General features: G+C 48.5%; 5 protein-coding genes across 5 annotated transcripts; all 5 read right to left on the reverse strand.

Annotated features, from left to right (window-relative positions):
- Window positions 1–330: 330 nt before the first annotated feature.
- Window positions 331–2,521, reverse strand: LOC111066909 (phenoloxidase-activating enzyme 1). Its single transcript, XM_022355858.2, has 3 exons — window positions 2,216–2,521; window positions 1,753–1,918; window positions 331–1,692 (listed from the first exon to the last, which is right to left on the reverse strand). The coding sequence occupies exons 1-3, from the start codon at window positions 2,423–2,425 to the stop codon at window positions 563–565; spliced, it is 1,506 nt and encodes a 501-aa protein (XP_022211550.2). The 5' UTR covers window positions 2,426–2,521; the 3' UTR covers window positions 331–562.
- A 196-nt stretch (window positions 2,522–2,717) lies between these two features.
- On the reverse strand, window positions 2,718–3,811 carry LOC111066911. Its single transcript, XM_022355859.2, has one exon. The coding sequence runs from the start codon at window positions 3,809–3,811 to the stop codon at window positions 2,831–2,833; it is 981 nt and encodes a 326-aa protein (XP_022211551.2). The 3' UTR covers window positions 2,718–2,830.
- An 857-nt stretch (window positions 3,812–4,668) lies between these two features.
- LOC111066926 (serine protease gd) lies at window positions 4,669–6,638 on the reverse strand. Its single transcript, XM_041591771.1, has 5 exons — window positions 6,352–6,638; window positions 6,109–6,277; window positions 5,895–6,043; window positions 5,256–5,707; window positions 4,669–5,195 (listed from the first exon to the last, which is right to left on the reverse strand). Exons 1-5 carry the CDS (start codon window positions 6,550–6,552, stop codon window positions 4,784–4,786), a joined length of 1,383 nt encoding a protein of 460 aa, XP_041447705.1. The 5' UTR covers window positions 6,553–6,638; the 3' UTR covers window positions 4,669–4,783.
- A 414-nt stretch (window positions 6,639–7,052) lies between these two features.
- Window positions 7,053–8,749, reverse strand: LOC111066928 (phenoloxidase-activating factor 1). Its single transcript, XM_022355878.2, has 3 exons — window positions 8,475–8,749; window positions 8,246–8,417; window positions 7,053–8,181 (listed from the first exon to the last, which is right to left on the reverse strand). Exons 1-3 carry the CDS (start codon window positions 8,685–8,687, stop codon window positions 7,235–7,237), a joined length of 1,332 nt encoding a protein of 443 aa, XP_022211570.2. The 5' UTR covers window positions 8,688–8,749; the 3' UTR covers window positions 7,053–7,234.
- A 782-nt stretch (window positions 8,750–9,531) lies between these two features.
- Window positions 9,532–11,275, reverse strand: LOC111066902. Its single transcript, XM_022355849.2, has one exon. It carries the CDS (start codon window positions 11,176–11,178, stop codon window positions 10,300–10,302), a length of 879 nt encoding a protein of 292 aa, XP_022211541.2. The 5' UTR covers window positions 11,179–11,275; the 3' UTR covers window positions 9,532–10,299.
- Between the last annotated feature and the right edge of the window lie 10,481 nt (window positions 11,276–21,756).

A 21,756-nucleotide genomic window follows, 5' to 3' on the forward strand; every position in this document is an offset into this window, starting at 1 on the left:
GGCTCGATAATGAGATTCGATTGGAGCCAGCAGTCACCCTCACACTGAGCTCTCGCTCTGCGGCGCTCTCCGTCTGGCTCTCTGGCACAAACGGCTTGGGCTTGGGATGGGGCCCACTTGATTACACGAGTACTCTCTCTTAACTTTTGTGTAAATTTCCAAGGTATTGAATGGGGAAATACACTAAACAATCCTCGCAGAGGAGGTACCCTTTACCTTTAGAATATGTTTAAGGAATATCAATAAATCCAGCCAGCAGAGCTCCCGTTCATAAGAGATCCCCATGTCATTTAGCACTCAGAATTTGTGCAGCAAAACAATGATTCAGTTGCAGTGTATACACACTTTGTGGTTTCGTTTGTTTATTCTACTCTATGATTAATGGATGCCAGACTTGAATTACCCGTAGCGTAGATGCCAGTTTAAATTCCATTAATCAAACTACAAATCGGATTGGCTCCGCTCTTCCAGCCATTTGTCAGTTCGCTTGTTAATTGTCATTGCATTCGTAGAAGGCAGGAAAGGGCAATCAGTTTCGGCTTCGATTTCAGTTCTGTTCGGATCAGTTCCACATGTTACTGCGCACCCAGTCGATGTGCTTGGCCACGTCCGTGAAGACGGAGGGCCTGGACAGGTCACAGGTGTTCTCCTTGGCATTGATCCTGCCGCCAGAGATGACGCCGCGCAGCAGCCAGACATCGCCCTCCCTCAGCATCAGAGGGCCGCCGCCGTCACTGCCACAGGGGCCGGCGCCCACCTTCTTGGCGCACAGGGTGCTCGGCTGGACAAGGACATGGGGCAGCTCTAGGGTGCAGTTCGAGTCGGAGACAATGCTGAGGTCAGTGACCTTGGCCACGTCCGTGTTGCCATTGCCCTCCCCGTCCGCACCCCAACCGGCCACGTACGACCTGACGCCCTGCGGCAGATCCATGCGGTTGCTCGTGCTCCAAAGACAAATGGGTACGATGTAGTCGCTGAAGGCGACGGGCTCATCCAGCCTCGCCAGCGCCAGATCCGCCTCCGTGTACTGCTTGAACTGGTAGTTCTCGTGTATGAGCAGCTGGGACACACCTCGGAACTCTCCATCCGTCAGGATGTCCAGGCTGCTGCGGCCCAGAGAAACGGCCGTGCGACTGGCAGGCAGATCGCGGCCCGGAAACCGGAAACAATGCGCCGCCGTTAGCACCGTGGAGGCGGATATGAGCGTGCCCCCACAGAAGAAGATCGGACCGTTGCTCTCTCGCCGCTCGAAGAGTCCCACCAGCCAGGGCAGCTGTCCGCGCTCCAGGCGCTGCCCCTGGAAGATCAGCGGCGTGGTTACGGTCCTCTCACGGCCGCAAACAATGTTGCTGGAGGGCGTCTGCGGAGAGGGAGTCCTGGATCCACTGTTCACTGGTGCACTCTGTGTAATGGTCTGCGGGCTAGCCCTGCCCTGTCCAGGACTAACTGCTGGCCGCTGTGTGCTGTTCTGTTCACGGTAATCGAAACCACTCTGAGGTTCAACGGCGGGACGCACTGGAGATGAGGGTCGGACTGAGGGGCGAACTTGTGGCCGTACTTGTGGCCATACTTGTTGCTGCACTGGCTGGGAACCATATACATCCAATGCATTTGACGAATGACCCGTGCCGCGCTCCTGTAGGGAGGTGGTGACCGTGTGCGACAGCGTTATGGATGTTCTCGGTGGAGTATCTGTAAGAATTTACAGCATCAATTTCCGTCTTAAAATCGCTTTTCTAGCATCCTACTCACATTGCTTGTCACCACAGAGCTGCACATCGTCCACCCGGATGCTGGTGACCTTGGGCGGCTGGCTGGGCAGGGGAAAGTCCACACGATACTGAATCGGCCAGCCCTGTCGCAGATTATTCTTGGTCCTGTCATCGTCCGTCACCAGGACAACGTTTCCCACGTATTCCTAAATGAAAATAGAGAGGGAGAGAGTGAGTGAGGGGGAGGGAGAGGAGAGAGAGAGAGAGAGTATTAAAACATGTTCCTGCTCTCATTGAGATCTTGTTTACAACGATCGCTAAATGCGTTGATCATTATTGACATCAACCGCAAGTGCGAATGGAATGGGGAAAAATCACAACCGCAAGCGCATTCAATGATAAGAGCAGCAAATGCAAATGAATAAAGTTTGGGGGCTAAACCCAAGTTCAGAGGTGGAAATGGGAATGGGGAATGGGCATGGGAAGGGCATTATCCTACCTACCCAGGTATAGAATCCGGGCTGCGAGAACTCCAGGAAGAGCGTGTGATTGTTCACCATCGGATCGTGGCGCACTGTGACCAGGCCAATGTACTGTCCGTTATATCTCTGGTAGCCGAAAAACTGCGAACAAGCGTTGGCCGGCAGCTGTCCCAGACTCCACCCGAGGCACATCGTAATGATGAGTCCAGAGACCAGCAGTAGCTTCCCCATTTCAGCTACGTTTTTTATTTACTCTGCTCAAACTGATGACAATCGAACCTCACCCAATGAACGCCGCCTAGCAAGTGATCTGTGTGCCTATTCCATCTCCAACGAACGCAGAGAGCCCCACTTGTCTAGGTATACTTTGAGTCATTTTAGTTACTCAAAGCTGCAGTCTATTACGCTCCATTCTGATTCTGAGTCTGAGCTGGAAAAGCATTTAAATGGGAATTATGCAAGCGCGTGGAATTCCTTTTCGAACTGGCAATGCATAATTATCTACTCTGACAGCTGTGGGATGTTTACGGAATACTCTATAATAATCATAGGAAAACCCTTAAAATGCTTGCCCTTTTGTGTGCTGCCATAGCACTTACTTAATATTATCCTGCCAAATACAAGGCTGAAGAGAGGCTAATTATTACCCCATTTCTCTGAAGTCTCTGGAGAGACTTTTTGCTCGTACTGTTCGATGATGTCCTGCAGCTGACGCTCCACAATGAGTCTATCCGCGGTAAATTCCTCCAGTACTTTCGCCAAGCACTGAATACTCTCTTCGCGGACAAACAGCAAGTGGTTGGCCTGGTCCCGAAAGCGGTCAAGCTCCTCAGGCACCCCCTTGAGTCCACTGCGAGCTTTTCTTACGGCATTGTGGCACTCGTTGCTGAAATTCCGGCAATTCACCGTGGCTAGAATCAGTTCATCGGTAGAGCTTTGGCAGATCTCTAGGGGCTCCTGCAATTCCAGATAATATCGAGTCTGAAACCATTCGTATTCCTCCTGGCAGGCGTGCAGCCGCAGGCCGTTGCGTATTCGGAAACCCTGGGTGATTTTCCTGGCCCTAGCGGTGCCCGTACCCGCTGTTGACTGCCTCACATTTTCCACTAGGACTTGGGCCATTTGCTTCCACTCATCCGCTGTCTGCCGCTCCCACTGATCGTTGCTCGCCTGCTGGCTGTTGATGTGCCCCAGGCTGGTCCGCAGATCGAGAATGGCGGCATTTACTTCGCTTAGCACCTCCATTGCATCCTGCAGTGACTGGCTCCTGTACCTGTTTCGCTCCCTGAAGAGAAAAGACTGCAATTGCCCCATCGCAATGCCCACACGATCAACAAAGCTGGCAACCGACTTGGTGATGTCATTTTGCAGCTTATTAGCCAGACCTATGGCCTCGACACCAGCCCGTAGGACAACCTCATGGGACGAGCTGTGTAGCTTGTTGAGGACCTCTTCGGAATTAGCTCCACGACTCATCTCATAGCGATAGATCTCCTCCACTTGTCTGCCCAACTCAGACAGGACCTCCCATTGATCAGCTTGCGGATCCCTGGCACAGATGCCGCGACAGCTGGCACACAGAGCGACCAGCAAAAGCAACGAACTTCTCCACTTCATCGTGCCAACAGCCTACCGAGAGGGCTTTCGTATCGCCCTGTACTTATATATTGGACGAATCGTCATAGATCAGCACGCTTGAACTTCAAATATTTAATCAACTGCAGTTAATCAATGGGCAGTCAGCACGTGGTAATAATGTTGATATTTAGTTAATGGCAATTCCTCATTTTCATTCCTTTTGAATTAATTACAATTAACGTCTAACGTCTGAGATGGTTCTGAGACATTGATCGTTTAGCGTTCAATTATTTCAGGAGGCCCTGCACAATTCATCTTCCATCGTGGGAAGTAACTACGAAGATTGGACCATGGGATATAAGCTGTGATTGGTGGCCATCAGCAGCTGATCTGTTTCGTTCCGCATCAAGTTCCAGCTGCAGCTTGCAAGTTTCATTCTCTGCCAGGGGCTCCACCAAAGAGAAGGTGTGATAAACAGCTGTTAGCGCTCTCAACGTATCTTTTATATTGCTTTGGTAACTGGAGAGTAAATCCATTATTATTCCCGCAGCCATTTCAACAATGGTCGCAGCTTTCTTCATCGAGAAATTGGGTTGTGAAGTATAGAAAAAATCATGGGTAAATAGGAGCTCCAGAAACTCCACTGTATGATGCCAAATAAGACAATGGATTGATGAGGGGATGAATTAGTTAGCCAAGTGCTCAGATGCCGAATAGTTGATCAACTGCCGCTGGTCCCTGAACACACTGGCATCGCATAAGCAGCGTGCGAGCAAGGGTTCGCTTCATAACTCATCGAAAACTCGTTCTGCCAGCTGTTTGGCAATATTACTTAATACTTAATATTCCCCAAACACAAAAATAATCAGCACGAGAATAGATTGTTGTGAGATACGTTAAACGTGTTTGCCCAGAGTTATGAAGGGGCCGGAGTGCATGCGAAATATTTGATTGGGCTGTGGCTTAGGGTTCTTTAATCAAGGGTAAACAATCTTGGGCTTCCGCCCAGATCTAACGTAGGTTCTCGCTGAGCCAAGTGAGATGCTTGGACAGGTCGCAGAAGAGCACATATTGCTTGCTGAGCTGGCACTGTCCGGAGGCGCCACGTTCGCCCAGCGAGACAATGCCGCGCAGCACCCAGTGGGTGTCCCGCCGGATCATCAGGCCTCCACCGGAGTCACCAAGGCAGGGTCCGGATCCGTCCCGGTTGCCGGCGCATAGAGTGCGCTCGGTGACGGCCGAGGCCTTCCAGCTGCTGATGCAGTCCGTGGCGCTGGCTATTTCCGCCTCGACAACCCGCGGATATTGCGTCTTGGAGTTGCCGAACTCGTCCGTGCCCCAGCCCGCTATGAAGCCGGATGTGCTGACCGTTTCACTCTCCCGCTCCGTCCACAGGCAGATGGGGCCAATGATGTCATTGAATCTGGAAAAGGGGATGAGATATGAGATGGCACCAATCGAATCAAAATCAAAATGCACCCACGTTACGGGCCGCTGCAGGGTGACCAGAGCAATGTCTGCATCGGAGACCACTCGTGTGGAGAACTCCGGATGCCAGAGCAAGCGCCGCACATCATGCATCTCGGCCCCGTCCTCGTTGTAGTCGTCCAGATCGTAGCGGCCCACTCCTATCAGCACGCGATCCTCCTGCATCTTGTACACGCAGTGGGCGGCCGTGATCACCATGCTGGCCGAGATCAGGGAGCCGCCGCACTTGAAGGCCAGCGCCAGCGACTCCTTGTGGTAGACAGCCGACAGCCAGGGATACTGCCCGCGCGGGAACTCCTTGCCGCGGTGTATGAACGGCGAGAGTCTGCCCTCGCGGCCACACTCCACCGGTGTCGTGGCGGCCTGGGGATTGAATCGATTGCGGTTGCGATTCGGTGCGCGCGTCGACGGTGGAGCTAATGGTGGTGGTGGTGGTTGCCTGCGGTGCTACCGGGGGTTGCCAGAAAACAGTCGCAGGTGTGGGTGCTGCAGTGGCAGGTGGACGTTGTGCTGGTGCAGGTGCAGGGGCTGTAGTCTGCCAGGCTTGCCGCCAGACAGGAGACCCTGCGCCGCCGTCCGACACCGATGTCCAGGAGGGAAACGAAGTTTGGCCGGGAGTGGAGCCATAGTATACGGTCTTCACCTCCAGTCCCGACTGATCCCCGGGGAACAGATCGAACACGGACGACGGCTGAAGCGGGCGACGCGGTCGCTGCGGCCGCTGCGATTGTCCACTGACGTGAATCTCGTAGAAGCGATTGTAGAAGCTATTGGGGGGCCCATCTGGAAAGCAATGATCGTGAGTCATACGTTGGCCTGAGCCCACCAGCGGTGCGCAGATTACTCACATTCGCTGGCCGAACAAAGCAGAAGATCGTTGTAGGAGAGGCGCGACAGCTTGGGCAGTAGCCCGCTGGATGGGTCGGGGCGGAGGCTGATTCGAAATTTCGCAGGTCCACCAGTGGAGCGGACAGACGCCTCATCGGGATAGGGTCGCAGGGTGCCAACGGAAGCGGGCTGTGGAATGCGAAGCAGGCAAAGCAATCAGTCGGCGATTCAGGTGGAGAGACGGCTAAAGCAATCCACCATACATCTTGATCCCCCCGCTGGGTGAGGCGCACGTCGATGCGATTGCGGCCCCGCTGCACGCTCGGCAGGGTCACCTCCCCCTGGAGGCCTTCGAAGCCATCGTTCACGTACTGGAAGTAGTCGGAGCATGCGTTCTCCGGCAGAAGCTGACACCTGGCCAATGCCACAATTAACGTCACAATTATGGCTAATTTCAGCCCCATACCTTTCCGGAATCTATCGACTTCAGTTCAGTTCGGATCGGATCGGTTTGCCCACTGCGCACGCGACAAGCGTCGATGGATAAATAAAACAGCCCCAGCATCGGCATCGGCATCAGAATCAGCCACAGCAGCAGCTCCCGTTCCCGCTCTCGGGACGGGTTGTTGAGTCACGTCACTCAGCAAACTGGAAATTCCGCATCGTGTAGAGCCAATAAGACACACAACAAACGACGCGCTGGAACGGCCCGACCGAATTGATACCCGCCATCCCGATTAGCATTTCATAACACATTAAAATATCGCCATGGGAAGCATAAATTTGTTGAACTTTCGAACTGCGAGTAGCACATAAAATTCATTCAGAAATGGCAGTCGGAGTGTTACAAGTTCTGCAGGAATCCCATGGACCCCTGCTGCACCCCTTGCCAACCAAACCGTTCAGAGCGCCTGCTCTTGAGTGCCTGTAAAAAATCCCCCCGCACATAATAAACGTGGGAATTGCTATACAAACAAAAACCCATCTGCGTATTGTTTATTGGACGAGCACAGCGCATAACATCTCTCATCGCTCATATATTTTGTAACTGATCTAACTACACTTTGACTTCACTTGGGAGTATTTCTATTGGGGAATTTACATACTATACTCACTCACACATTCATCTCTCACTCCGCAGCAGTTCTAGTGCACTATGTTGCTCTCGATCCATGTGAGGTGCTTGGCAATGTCACAGTAGATTACATATTGAGTCAGATCGCATATCAATCCCTTCTTTGGCGCCAGGGCGACGATGCCCCTGATTGTCCAGCGTCCGTTGCGCATGATCATCAGACCGCCACCAGAGTCGCCCAGGCAGGGGCCGTGGGCATTGCTGTTGCCGGCACACATGGTGTTGGGTGTGATGAAGTCCTCTGCTCGGCTCATTTCCTTCAGACACCTCTCACGGGTTATTACGCGGACATTGACGGCCTTGGGGTAACGCGTCTCGACGGCATTTTCGTCTAGGCCCCAGCCCGCCACCGTGCCCACGTCGCCCTCATTCGCTGGCAGTCCCATGCGCGCTGTCCACAGGCAGATGGGTCGCACGTAGTTAGTGTAGACAATCGCAGTGTCGAGCACGACGAGGCCCACATCCGAGTCGGGAATTGGGTTGCCGTCGTACTGCGCTGGCGTGATCGTACGTGATGCGCGGATAAGGGTGGCTCCGGGCTCGGGATGCGTGTTGCGATCATGACGTCCCACATAGGCCCAAATGTCCAGGGCTTTCTTGCCGTGGATGCAGTGAGCTGCCGTCATCACCGTACGCTTGGAAACCACCGACACCACGCAGGTGTACTTCAGCGTTGGGCCGTTGTCTTCATAGAGGGCGCCCAGCCAGGGGAATCGCCCCTTGGCTATAATCTCGCCTCCGGCCTGGGCAGGCGCGAAACCTTCCACGCCACACTCCGACAGATCGGGCTCGATCCGTGGAGCAACTGTAGCCTGCGTGCGTGTTCTCGCTCTATTAAGGAAGGGATTGCTGGCAGTGCTGGCAGCGGGCGGTGGCTCCACATGAGCCGTTCTTGATCCGCTGCTGCTCGAGACAGATGCCGTCCAGCCGCGTGTCATTGTACTCGAGGGGGCATCATCTGTGTGGCAGAAAAGAAACACGGATCAGCATATAGCATATGCACAGCCATTATTACTACTCACAATCTGAGGCACTGCAATAGACGTGACCATTGAGCTCCACCTTGATTAGCTTGGGCAGCTCGTTGCCGTAGTTCTGGAATTTCACAAAGGCCTCGCCCCGCCCTCCACTCCGCATCTTTTCGAACGCCGTCTCTTTGTCGGGATAGCCCCCCATGCTGCTCACAGTGTGCGCCTACGGAATGAAATCGTTCAGCCTGTGATTCTGATGCTGTGCTTGATCTGTGCCTACCTGATCAGTGCCGTGTGCCGTGAACATCACGGTCCAGTCGAGACTCGTGAGGCCGTCCTGGAGGGGCGTGAAAACACCAATGAGTGAGCCATCCGGTCGACGGTAATAGCTGAACAGATCCCCGCAATTGTGGGACGGAACCGTCTGGGACAAGGCCGTTTTCAGACACAGGCCAAGACAAAGAATCAGCAGGGGCACCGATGCGATTGCCATTACGAGAACCGATGTTGATTAGGGTACAGCGAGTACTGACTCTGAAGCTGTTGGCTGCACTTACAAAACGACAAACGCGACTAACACTCGAACTCGAGCTCAAACGCTGCACTCTCCATCAGATCTATCAGATAGGGAAGTTATTTACACACTAGTCTCTCTCTCTCTCTAGCGTTTCTTAGCTCTCTAGAGGCTGTAGAACTGCTCGCCGCTTGCCCGTTTGCCCGCTTGGCAGCGGGCTTTGCCCATAACTCATGCTCAAACACTCAAATACCAGCGAGGGGTCAATTTTATTTATATATTCTTATTCAATCAGCTTATCAGGAAAGCTCCGGGCGGGCGAATTGGTTCCACAACTGGTTACCCCTGGAAATCGAATTCGAAATGGGTGCCATCCCGCTCTGCGAATACGTCAGAATTGACAGCTGTTTTCCCCTATATTCTCTCGCCGATCTGCATGAACAAGACCTACATATGAGGCCCAGTCCAGCCCGAACACTAAACCAAGCTCGGTGATATTTTTAAAACAGTGGCGAACGTAGGCATTGGCACAACATAAACAAACGATTATAAGCGGAATAATTTCAGTGGCATATGCGCAAGTGCAGAATCCAAGCCGCAGCAATATTCAAAACTAACAATAACATAATTGAAAATTATATTTTAAACTCGCATAATTATTGATAAACGTCTAGTCTGGTGGTCTCCAACATGCTGGGAAATTAAACTGGCAGCCAGACTGCTACATTTCTGGGAACTTTGTTAACTTTGCAAGCCCTTAGCAAGCCTAAAAAATTCACAAAAATAAGTATATTTATATTTAAATGAAATGAGCAGCAAATATATAACTTATTAAATGTGTAGTATAGTGTATGTGACTGTGGGCCAGTAGGATTTATTTTTTGAAGCACTCCCCTTCGCTTGTCCCTCTCTATTTTTCAGACAATTTTTAGAAGAAAACTTTGGGCCCTTTCAGGCATGGCTGGGGCAACTTTTAATAACATAATGCAAGGCGGTTTATGCGAATGTCTATTGAAAATGATGCTCGTGTAGGAGTACTGCTGTAAGTAGCGGCAACGCATTCGGCAGCCGCCAGCCAGGAAACTTTTGACAGCGAAACAAAAAAAAAGTAAAACCAGGAGGAGGAAAAGTGCCTTCGATCTGACATCCCAAAACACTCTTAAAACTCAATTTTCACTGGCAGGGTTTCTCCAGTTTACCTTCTTGTTGTTCGCAACTTTTATAATCAGTTCCAAGTTTGCAAAGCTTTGTAATAATTTGTTGAGATTTGGCGCAAAATGTTCGCGGCAAATAAAATTATAAATGGCGGGTCCCGGCTGCGCCTCAACTTTGGCAGTTTGACGGAGGCATTTTGACACCCACTCGACGGCTGGCTGGCACATTCCCCGGCAACATTGAGGTGTGCAGTGCTTCCGGGCACTGGCTGTGGCTGGGGCTGGAAGTGCGTCCGACTGCACTTGATGTGGGCCGCCACTCGCCTAATTGGAGCGAACGCTGCCAGGAAGTCGGGCGGCAGGCGGCACTTCAAATCAGAGTCGATTTAAATTAGGCAGCCACGAATCCACTCGACGAGAGCGTTTGTGTGTGGCCTCTAGAGTCGACGGAGCACACCGTACGTATCGCAGGTGCAGATTCCACGATACCGCGAAAACACGAACAGGAAGGGCTCACCACAGGCCTTGAGGATTTGCAGCCTCTTGGCCTGCTTCAGTCCGCTGCGCAGCGAGGCCTCCAGCTCATCGTGCCAGCTGTTCTCGACGTTCTCCTCCACCAGCAGGGTGTGGAACACACCCAGCAACTGGAGACGACGCTCCATCTCAATGGTTCGCACCAGCGCCAGCATTTGAATGAACGGCCGGAACTTTATCCAGCGCTGGCAATCTTTCAACTGCACATCCTTGCCCACATCGATGATCATCAGCTTGCACTCGTGGTCGAGCAGGTCCTCGAGCATTTTCTTCTCCATGGGCAGCACGAAACAGCTCCGCTGCTCGGAAGTCGCCCCGAGGCTCAGCTCGTGCTTGGGCGTCTGCATGGTCCAGGGATACTTGCGGTTGGCGAACTCGTAGGCCAGCTTTTGGCGGCGCTCCTGCTCGGTCCGCAGATGGTCCACGTTCTTGTCGACGCTCCGGATGGCCTCCGAGCCGCGTTGCTCGAAATCTTCACTGGCAGCATCCTGCCTTGCCTTGGTCTCTGCATTTGTCGCCAGCTCTGCCTCCTCCTCGGCGGCTTCCTGTCGCTTGGCGGCCCCACAGCAGCGCATCTCGTGGGGCATCACGTAGTTCGGATATCCCGCCTGCGCCAGGTAGGAGTGGAAGTGCAGCAAATTGAAGGGTTGGCGGGGCACATAAAAGGCAGCTGGCTTGCTCTCAATGTGGCACTTATTCTCCTCCAACAGCTGCGGCCACAGGTCATCCCAGAAGGAGCTGCCCATTGTTTGCTTCGAGTGGTCTTTACGGTTTGTCTCCATTTCGGGCACTTGGAATTTCTATTGTAATTTTGAGGGATCAAATGTTTACGATATGTGTCTAGCTTGACAGTGGGATTTCGTTTGATTTTAGTGCTACTTATGTTTTGACATCTGTCTCCTTTTTGGCAGGTGTACACCGAGAAAACTTCAAGGGGTAATGGGAATCACACGAGAAGACAAAATTCGTATGTGGGTTTCATGCCAGCATTTTTGACTTTTCATGGATTCAGACATGTGGTTTAGGGCTTGTATTTTTATGCTAATTCTCTCAGTGTATGCCCCAGAATTCCGTTTTTTTATCAGCGCATAAATCCGTTGCCTGGCCACACGGTTCTTCTTCTCATGTGTTTCTGTTTGTACTTTTGCTCGATTTATGCACACTCACAGGCCATAGCGGTAAGCAAGCATCAGGCATCTCTACGTCGACATCGGGGCTTGGAATCAGCAGCAACAACAATTTGCGTAAATTTTATGACATTCCCTGTCCGTAGGTAGTCGTCGATCGGCATCATTTAATGGTCTGAGACAAGTACGAACGGAATAGCTTTTGTATCGACTGTAGAATATCCATGACTTGAACGAAAAGAAACTTCTCAATTTTGAATTGCACCTATGCCATTTCAAACATTATTTAACACTTAAATTAGAAGAATTCAACAGCCGGAAAAGTACTAAGTATAATTTATTTGGCACATAAATAATATACCCCGTACTCTCTATGTACTGGGGGCCACAGATTGTTTCGTGCTTGATTTGATGAAAGAGTGCAGACGCAACAAGATGGCCCCGATATTCATTATGCTCGTTTACGTGTGTTAGATATATATTCTGTGGTGTGCGAGTGCTGGAGATGGCTGGGACAACGGCGACGAGTTTTCGGGCTCATTAGCTTTTATGGCTTTGATTTTATTGCCGCTGCCGTGCCAGACTTTAATTTCGCCAACGAAATTGTTGCCTATCGCCGGGCGCCTGCACTAATCAAATGGAAAATTCGTATCCGTGTGTGTGTGTAAGAGTGTGGATATGTTTGAGGTGTGTGTGTGTGTGCTGGGTCTTCTGCATGTGTGCAATAAATTTTCATAAATCAATTGTGCGTGCCAGTTGGCAGCACAGAAGAAACGCAACCCAAAAAAAAAAGGTTGAAATTTAGATTTATGCACACACACAAAAAAATGAGTGACGAATGTTTTTTTTTTACGCCCTGATGTTTGGCAACTTATCGCAAATTTGATTTGGCAAAAAAAAAACCGTCTACCTCAAACTCTGTTGCGGTGTGAAAATTGAAGCAGCAGAGGCACACGTTTTAATATATTTTCAAGGCTCCACTTCTCGCATGTGGCAGGATGCGAATGCGGCCTCGAAGAATGTATGGCATCAGTGCTCAGTGGCAGCTGCGCTCCCAGGTCCGCCATCGAGATATCAAAGTGAAATTTTAAGCTTTCTTCTCGGGCATATAAAAACTTTAAGTGACCAAAAGCTGAGGCCCTCAAAAATGTTGGCTCTTCGGCTCTCTTTTTGGTCTATTCGACAACTTTTTGTCGTACTCTGGCTGCAAGCATCACAAAAACGCTGCTGTACTTTATATGTACACTATGTATGTACATGTACGTATGTACACATGATGTACATAAATGTGTATGTGCATATTTATTGTGTTTTATTGGGACACTTAAATAACGACACAGTCAACAGACTCACAGAAAACAGCGCGACCACAAAAACCAAAAGAATGAAAATGTTGAGAGTAAAAATAAGCCATGGGAAAAAGCGAGACTAGCAACAGAACAAAAAATGGAACAGAAACAAGTGAGGGCAGCCGAGACGCTTATTGACATAAAAGCCAATCATTTTGGAATGGCTTTAAGCATTCGACAAATGGAGAGCAGCCACCCAACATCAAACGAAAAAAAAATAAACAAAACTGTAACTTGGCAAATCGGGGAGAGTGTTCTAAGGGACATTACGACTAGGGGATACCTGCTGTGCAGCAGTGAAGTTGCACGAACTTCTGGTTGCTCAATGGGGCCAAAGAAATTTTATTTGCTGACAGAAATTTCAATTATGTGTAATTTTACAAAACTTGCCTAACATTGTGTATTAATTTTGACCGACTTCTATCTGAGCATCAAAGATGTATACATGAAAGAAGCGGCAGCTGTAAAGTTACCCAGGAAGTACAGATGGCAGAACCGAAGAATATGGAACATAAGAAACGCATATTTCTATATGCACGTTACATCTACACGATTACAATATACCCTGGAACGCAACGACGAGCAACGGGTAAGCCAAGTTGAGCCCGAACTTTATTCGGTTATGTATTTGACTTGGCAAGCCGCAGAAGCAGCAGCAGCAGGCAGGAGTAGCAGCAGCAGCAGCAGCAGAACAGCCAGCCGCAGCAACCAGTGAATGCACTTTGAACTCGTGTCGAGGTTCGAGGTTCACTGCATAAATAATCAAAAGGTAGTATTTTTGCATGTAAAATGTTCCTTCGAATTTTTTTCGCACCAAAACCAAAGTCCCATTTCGAATGCATAAACTTCAGGGCGGGCAAGTCACAGGGCGACTTGGAGCTAGGCCAGTGCTGCTTGACTATTGAATATCCATCAAATTATCGCTGAGGCTGGAGACTCATGATTGATGTACCCGATGCCCTGCCATCAATCATCAATTCGCGTATTCGAGTGCAATGTTCTCGTATGCTGCGCTCTGCGAGTACATAAATCAGAGCCCCAGTCAAGTGCACACAATTACGCCCAGGCAATCACACTCACACACAGCTCTACATCTTGAACTGCACTGAGAAGAAATAGTTGTAACATTAAAAATTACTTTGATTATTAAAAATTAGTTTCCTACTTTTATATTACTTTTAAGGTCTGCTTTCTACCATTTTCCAGCTGTCTGGAATTTTTGCAGCACAAAGGATGCAGACATTTATTTACCGGAACATACATATATATTCTTGTATATATTGTGTACCCAACCAATGTCGAGTTTGTGAGTGGCTTGTCAGATTGGTGAATTCTCTTTGTATGCAACTCCTGCTGGCAATTAAAGGTGCTGTCCGAAACGCTTCAAAAAATTCTGCGGTTTTGCGGAACTTCCAATTTGTTGGTGGTTTTATTCCTTATCTTTTCTAGATTTCAACATTGCTGAGTGGTCTGGTACCTTTTCGTTTCTTGTGCGGGAACATTGATTAAATTTATTAAAATATTCCTGCCTGGAATTGTAAAGGCTTTTGAGTGGACCCATCTGCAGGCAATTTGTCGGAGAGAAATCTTCGCTTCATGAATCATAGTTGGGGTCGAGTCGAGTCGAGCTATGGGCATTGATAAATAAGTGCAGGCCTAAGCGCCAGCTTAAATATTCAATTCCTGTTTATTCGGGTCCCAGAAATGGGCATCGGGTGTGCGGCCATAAAGCATACATGGATGGCCTCCCCATCTGCGTGGGCAGCGAAGGCCAAAGGCTGACACGCATGAAAATCTCTCATGTACCCACAGTCAGAGTGTGTGGGTGTGATTTCCCTACGAGAGACACACACACAGAGAGAGGCCCGAAGGTAGACCTGGCATCTTTGTCCATAGTTCAAGGCCAGGAATCCATAAGGAAAACAAAGGCAACGGACAAAGAGATGGCTCACAGGCACCGCCAGAGATGGTCTTGAAGCAGGACCCAGACCCGTAGCCGGACAGGCCTACAAATGAGTCTGCCACCTTGAATAACAAAGCGAGTGCGGCGGCACGCACCACGGCCGGACCAGCACCACTGATTGTGGGCGTGATGAATTTCTGGCTGGCTTGGCATTAATTCCATTTAATTATTATGACACTCGAGGGCAATGCGAACAGCTCGCCGTAATAATAATCGCGACCGGAGAACAGATTACCAACACCTCGGGTGTCAAGAGCAGACCCCGAACCCCCAAACCCATCTCAGTCGTACTTACGTTCTGCAGCTCTGCTTTATTCTAATGTTCCAGGTCGGCGGAAGCGATTTGCGAATCAGCAGTGGGCACATTTGTCATTCGCCATGTGGCTCGGCCGTGAGTCGAATGTGCAACGTGTGGCGCAAAAGTTTTCCCGCAAGCAGCACAGTAAAGTTGCGTAAAGTTTTCCTGTGGAGTTGGGCAAAAGTCGAGTGTTGGTCCTGGTCCTGGTGCTACCAACGCCAGCACAACATCGCTTTCACGCTTGCCCTGCCAAGTGAAAACAATTTGCGCATTTTGTCCGCCCCAAGACGCCTGGCATCGACTCGCATCGCTTCCTTCTTGGTCGAGTTCTTGTCTTCAGAAGCGAGTATCTTGCATGCCTGCAGGCATTCCCTTCTTGTCCTTGTCCTGCACTTGACATTCAATTTTCGCTTTAAGCCATCTACTCGTAATGTATGCCATCCAAATTGGAATTCAGTAAGCTTCCTTTTGTGGTTGGCCCACAACGGCGCTGCAGCCCGTGCAGGACCTCTCTTAATGAGCCTCATGGACATGCGTTTGACTGCTTTGATGGGGCTGGTCTCATTTGGTGCTGGCTGCTTGAAGCTGCCTGAAGTTTGGCCAGTCGCTGCAGCTTGTGCTTGGGCTTAAAGTCGGAACAGAACCAAACATTCTGATAATCATGAACCCCCGCATGCCCCCTTGGGGCACAACATATTGCATATTTAAATAGAAATTCCCGCCTGGTCATAATTTGAAAAACAAATTCCAGTTTGCAGCATTGTTTTGCGGTCGCCCAGGGTCCAAGCATGTGCTCTCTCCTTCTCATCTCGTTCCCACTCCCAGTGTGTGCATATATGTGTGTGTGTGTGGTCGTAAATCAATATTTAACCCGTATACCCCCATACGTTAGGTCCATGTGCTCTGGAGGCTACCGTCAGCAGCCAGCGTTTAAAAATAAAAACCCAAACTCATTCAACTCGTTCAACGACTCAATAAATGTTGCAAATGCGCTCGTTGTGGCACTCGCTGAGCGCAGGAGAAGCCGCAGAGAAACGGAGAGAGACAGAGATAGAGAAAAGGAAAGACAGAGTGGCGACTAGAGATAGATGCTGCCAAGGTATATCAAATAGAAGGCAAGCCAGTGTCGCTTTCACGCATATGCAACAGTATGTGGCAGCATATGCTCGTAGTTGATGGGAAATATTCATGGGTCTTACCTTCTGTTTGACATAGCCTGGATGCTCCCACGAGCTTCGTCTCGCTCGAGTGTGCTACCATTTTTCGTTCCATCTGCAAAGTGAAACATGGAGAACATTTCCAAACACTATTTATCTTTATTTCTCTGTCTCTCGTCGCCATCTCTGCATGTTGTTCCTGCTCTGGCTTTGATATTTGTTATTTGCTAAACGAAATGATATATACCGCCCCCGCCCCCATACTGCTGGCATGTACATGTCTGACCAAAGTTGTCATTAGTCATGCTTTGATGAACACAAACCCACACACTCTCTCTTTCACTCTCTCCCACTCTCTCTTGCTCTCTTGGGGTGCCACGTTGCGTATACTTGATGTGGCATATGCCTTTCGTTCGAACTTCGAAGCTCCATTCGCAGCCCCATTCACAGCTCAACTTATCGATTATGCCACAAGTTGTTCAGTCGAACAAACTTTATTCATAATGTTGCCTTTTCCAAGACTTCCCCTTTGCTGTTTTGTTTCAAACTTAACGCACAATTTATGCAAAGTCTATTAAAATGCAAACGTTTCAGTTAATTACGGCAAATTTCAGTTGCTCCAAGTCCTTGAACGAAAATTAGCCAGCAACTTTTCAAATATCGACAGCAACAATAACAACAAAAGTTCGCCGCGAATTTGCTTTTTCCTTTCCTCTCCTATCCTCTATCACGGGTCTGCAAGTTAAAAGCGTTAAACGTTTTACTGCCAACCAACCAACAAACAGCGCAGCGTGGAAAACTTCTTATTTTCGTGGGAAGCCTTGCTGCGGTTGCCATTGCCTTTAGCGGAAAATGCACTTGACGTGCAACGCACAGTCTCGTCTTATTTCTGTAATTTTTTGTTTACAAGTTTTAGTGATGTTCGAAAGCTGGCACAGTGGTTTGAGTGCGTCTTATCGTGTTTAATAAATACGAGTATTAAGAAATAATCAAAAAAGATTTTTTTTTACTTAGAGTGGACTTTTTGGAGTGCGAAACAAACGAACTAAAGCCATGAAAGTTTTCTAGTTTTTCCAAACTTAAATTGGATTAACTTGCAATAAAGATACTTTTAGCAAACGAAAGTTTTTATGACCAATTTGAGGAAAGTTTCAAAATCAAAACAATCATCAAAAGAAAGTTGAGCGATTTAATTAGCATATGCAAATAGCAGCTCAACAAACCATTTATCAAGGATTTTTATTTGAAATGTTGTCTTGAAAGTTGAAACATCTACCTAAAACATTTCAACAGATTCAAGTAAAACAAAATTTATTACCTACTCGTTATTTATGGATGTTTTCGACTCTCCGATAATCGTAAATACTCTTATTGCTAAAGAAGATAATTTCCAGTCAAATAAAAGTTTAGCAATGAAATTTACATGCTTATGTAGAATTAAATAAAACAACTTGTCAAGGAACAAAAACATAAAAACATAAAACTAAGAAGAAAAGTTTGGCGATTGCATTACAGACAGAAATTCTTCCTCAGAGTGTATTCCCTTATCATAACTGATTAATACCGCAAATTAAATGATTATCAATAGCAACCTGAAGATTCCTTTGAGTCGGCGCCACTGTGCGGCACTTCACAAGCCATTAGGCCCCATCAGGGTCGCAGCACTCTTGACACAGAACACGACAAGCGGAATATCCGCCGCCATCTTGGCCATATTTACACACCTAATCAATATGGCCGGGGGGCCAAACTGTTTGTTTGACATTGTTTGCTCAGCCTGCTCGGTAAAGTGGCCCGAAGTCAGTTACAGCCATAAATAATTAGGCAACTTAATTAGGCCCGCTTAAAGGACAGATTTGCCGCTGGTGCTGCTGCTGCTGCTCCTGATGCTGCCGCTGCTTCGAATGAAACTTTAATATAGAAACTTTTGCACCTTTAATATAGAACAAACCGCAGGGAGCTACCAGGAAAAAACCACAAAACAAAAACATACGCAAATACAAACAAAGTGCTGAAATAGACGAGCGATGGGCAGGCACTCAGAGCGAATGCAAATAAATCGGATTTCCCGGGAAAGCCCCACAACAACAACAGCAGCAGCAACGGCGGTAACAGCGGCAGCAACGGAGTGTGGAAGAAAAGAAAAGGAAAAACAAACAAAGCTCAAAAACTAACCAGAACCAAAAGCAGAACCATGACCAGGAGCAAGATCAGACGCAGGACCAAGACTGAGACTAGAACCATGTCCAGGACCAGGACACGCAATCAAAACTGGCCCGCGGGCCCAGGCTCGATTTGTGTTTAATGCGGCATAGCAAAGTATACGCAAAGAAAATTTCCAAAAATAAATATTTAATTTTCAATATTTTTGGACTTTTTTGAAGCATTTTTTTTAATATATATCTCACACTTAAAACTGGGATAAAAGATCAATACAAAGAGCTATAAGTATCAACTACGTACAAACCATAAATTGGTCAGCACTTGAAGCCTTTCATTTATTTCTCTCAGTGCATCTATTTGAGTGCTAAAAGCAACCAAGTCGAGGACAGCACAGCTGCAGCTCTGCTCTCCCCTGCTCAGTGCTATGAGGACTTCACCTCCAGTCCACTTTACTCCAGAGCGGTGGGGAAGGGCGGTTGCCTTAACAGATTGAAACAATAAACTCAAATTGCCCCAACAGACGAAGAGACAGGCAAAAGGGGGTTTCGGTGGGACAGTGGTCGGGTGGAGTTATCTGCTGTAAGTTGAGCCGATAACTTTATGCGCACAATTCCATTTGATTGATGAGATTTATGCTCGCAACGCCCCCGCACGTATTTTGATTTTATTTTTATTTAGTTGTCTTATTTCATTTCCCTTTTTTTTTTGTAGCTTTTTGTCTGGCTGTTGCTTCTTTTATTTCATTTCCGGCCCAGTGCCCCCGACCCTTATATCATCAGAGCGCCCAAAAAGGAAATCAGAGACAAACAAACGAAAAATAAAACATTTAAAGCCGCTCAACATGTGGCAGTGGGGCGGGCGGAAATTCCTTTATTTCGAGAGTCTGCCTTGACTCTCCTTCAGAGCACTTGCGAAGTAAGTCGAGTGGATTTTTGTTGTCACAGATCTTTATCATTGTGTGTTTCATTTTTAATTGGCTTCCTTTCGACAGCAACACTGAGCGGCTTTCATTAGTGGCCAAATGCATGAAAATGCCATGGGATAATGATTACTCGCGAAGAGTGCAGTGCTCTGGGGCATGTGGATTGATGTGTTATGGCAACGCGCCATCAATTATCAATTGGCGTACTTTTTGGCTAATCTTCCCGGAGTTCCCGGAGATGTTTTTCAGCCATTATACTTTGTGCCCCCTACTGTGTGTCGCTCTCGTTTCCTCAGCTTTCGATTGGTAAATCCATGGGACATCTTACAGCTGCCTCCACTTCGCGATGCCTTTTGTGCTGTGCCTGTCACTTGAGCTCTTTGAGTGCTTCATGTGTAAGCGGCTGCTGCATCCACTTCCGCTGTCATTGCTCCTCCTGATTCATTTCCCGCATTCCGGGGAGCACTTGCCCAAGGAGACGTCGCGGAAATTGCAAGTATCGTTGATTCATTTGATCGTTTTGCAAGTCAAATGGGCCGCATGACGAACGAGTTCTCTGGCAGGTCACAGGGCTCACAGTCATTAATATGCATGATGATTGGTATGCAGGAAACAGAAGCATCCTGAAGAGGAGCAGTAGCAGTAAAAGGAGTCAGAGCCAGAGCCAGAGCCAGTGGCAGCCCAAGGCGCTGCTGCTGGTGTCCCGCTGTGCAAATAACAAACGGCTTACTTACTCTCGAGGATGGGTCCTGGTCCTGTCCTCCCCAGGGGACTGCCAGCTCTGCGCCGTCGTTGAGGGCAGCGATTATGGGTGCCGTTTTGCGCGGGGGCAAACAACATTAGCAACGCTGATTGTAGGACACTTAACAGGCGCCGGAAACAGCAGCAAAAGTTCCACTGCGACGCCATTTAACTTGCTGTCAAATATTTGCATGCAACATCAGACAGGCTGGCTACATGTATACCCAGACGGAGGCACGAAGATACTTTTTTTTGTTTGAAGGTGCATTTAATTTTCCTGTTCCCATTCGTTGGCTGTCGACGCCTTTGTCTTCGTTCAAATTACGTTTTTCATTTTCTCTTTGTCTGGCGCTTTTCCTTCGCATCAAGTCTGCATTGTCAGGGAAAAGTGCAGCAAATTAATTTGTCCTACCTATCAACGTCATCATCACAGGGCATTCTTATGCTCATTACGCTGTGAAAAGTCTGGCAAAAGCACACAAGACTTAAGGGAAAACTTTGCACACAGTGAAAAGTGAAAAGGGAAATTAGAGGACCTCCCTGTGTGGCACTGGGCCAGAGGGGCAAAACTTAAAAATCAGCCCCATTTCCAGGCCATAAAATGGGCCAAATGAAGTCTCTACTCCGACACACTTGGCTGACCAAGGCATCAAGGGGAACTATCCCTAGCTAGTATGCAAAGATGTTTGCCTCTTGAAGCGCATTCGGGTGTTGACTGGGCCAATATAACTTATCCACTTGAGGACCAAACACTTATGGCCACCGACCGACAGCAGCTCTAAGCTACTTTTAATGTTTAGATACAAGCCCAACACACAACACACAACTGCAGACAGAACTACATCGTTGGGAGGGTGGAGGATGGGAATGGGATGCCATGTTTTGGCATCAAGTTAATAAAAGTTCTACGACATTTTGACCTGAAAAATATTGCAAAAATAAAATGGCTGCCAGGCTGTTGCTTCAAAGGAGCGGTATGCTTGCTGGCTCTGCTTGCTCCTTGCCGCTCTGTTGCCACTGCCAAACTGCCACACTGCCACACACCGCCTGCAGCTGCTGTGGTTTTCCAGCTGTGCAGACAGCCGCCTGAAAGTATGCTTTAAATAGTGGCATAGTAAAATATTTACTTTGGCGCAGAAAAAGGTTCGGTTCGTGCAAGGGAGCGGGGAGGGTTAAAGCAAAATAAACTTTTGCTGCCCCGGCAAAATGAAAAACAGAGGCCGGACCCGGACTCGTAGCCGAAGCTGGAGCCGAAGCCGGTCCCAGAGTCCAGCAAAAAAAAATTCATTAAAAGGGATAACGACTCACATAGTTGGAGTCCTCCTTCGTCGTCCTCCTCCACGTCGTCACTGTGTGCGAGTGTGTCTGTGTTAAAGGATTACGGATTTGGTGGGAATTTTTTTAGTGCAATTTAATTACAGATTATGTGAAGCAGCATGGCATCCACAAATGCGGGACAAGGGTTCGTTTACTTAACATATTTCCCAACAAATGTAGCAGCCATGTTCTCAGTTTCAGTTCCGCTAAATTACTGAGAAAGTGAAATGGCAAATAAAATCTGTCTGCAAAGTCTGTCCATGCTCGACCAAAAATTCTGTGTGGAAATTAAATCAAGAACATGTTCGTATATTTGCTCAATT

Source organism: Drosophila obscura, unplaced genomic scaffold, assembly GCF_018151105.1.
Source record: "Drosophila obscura isolate BZ-5 IFL unplaced genomic scaffold, ASM1815110v1 contig_150, whole genome shotgun sequence".
Lineage (NCBI taxonomy): Eukaryota > Metazoa > Arthropoda > Insecta > Diptera > Drosophilidae > Drosophila > Drosophila obscura.

What these genes read in the sequence shown, in the direction of transcription:
- LOC111066909 (XM_022355858.2), bottom strand. Translation starts at nt 2,425, where the DNA reads ATGGGGAAGCTACTGCTGGTCTCTGGACTCATCATTACGATGTGCCTC. An exon ending in AGCCCGGATTCTATACCTGG is followed by an intron (nt 1,919 to 2,215) that starts GTAGGTAGGATA and finishes ATTTTCATTTAG; the next exon opens with GAATACGTGGGAAACGTTGT. An exon ending in GCTCTGTGGTGACAAGCAAT is followed by an intron (nt 1,693 to 1,752) that starts GTGAGTAGGATG and finishes AAATTCTTACAG; the next exon opens with ATACTCCACCGAGAACATCC.
- LOC111066928 (XM_022355878.2), bottom strand. Translation starts at nt 8,687, where the DNA reads ATGGCAATCGCATCGGTGCCCCTGCTGATTCTTTGTCTTGGCCTGTGT. An exon ending in CGGCACACGGCACTGATCAG is followed by an intron (nt 8,418 to 8,474) that starts GTAGGCACAGAT and finishes TTCATTCCGTAG; the next exon opens with GCGCACACTGTGAGCAGCAT. An exon ending in CTATTGCAGTGCCTCAGATT is followed by an intron (nt 8,182 to 8,245) that starts GTGAGTAGTAAT and finishes TCTGCCACACAG; the next exon opens with ATGATGCCCCCTCGAGTACA.
- LOC111066926 (XM_041591771.1), bottom strand. Translation starts at nt 6,552, where the DNA reads ATGGGGCTGAAATTAGCCATAATTGTGACGTTAATTGTGGCATTGGCC. An exon ending in GCTTTGTTCGGCCAGCGAAT is followed by an intron (nt 6,044 to 6,108) that starts GTGAGTAATCTG and finishes ATTGCTTTCCAG; the next exon opens with ATGGGCCCCCCAATAGCTTC. An exon ending in ACCCTGCAGCGGCCCGTAAC is followed by an intron (nt 5,196 to 5,255) that starts GTGGGTGCATTT and finishes CCCCTTTTCCAG; the next exon opens with ATTCAATGACATCATTGGCC.
- LOC111066911 (XM_022355859.2), bottom strand. Translation starts at nt 3,811, where the DNA reads ATGAAGTGGAGAAGTTCGTTGCTTTTGCTGGTCGCTCTGTGTGCCAGC.
- LOC111066902 (XM_022355849.2), bottom strand. Translation starts at nt 11,178, where the DNA reads ATGGAGACAAACCGTAAAGACCACTCGAAGCAAACAATGGGCAGCTCC.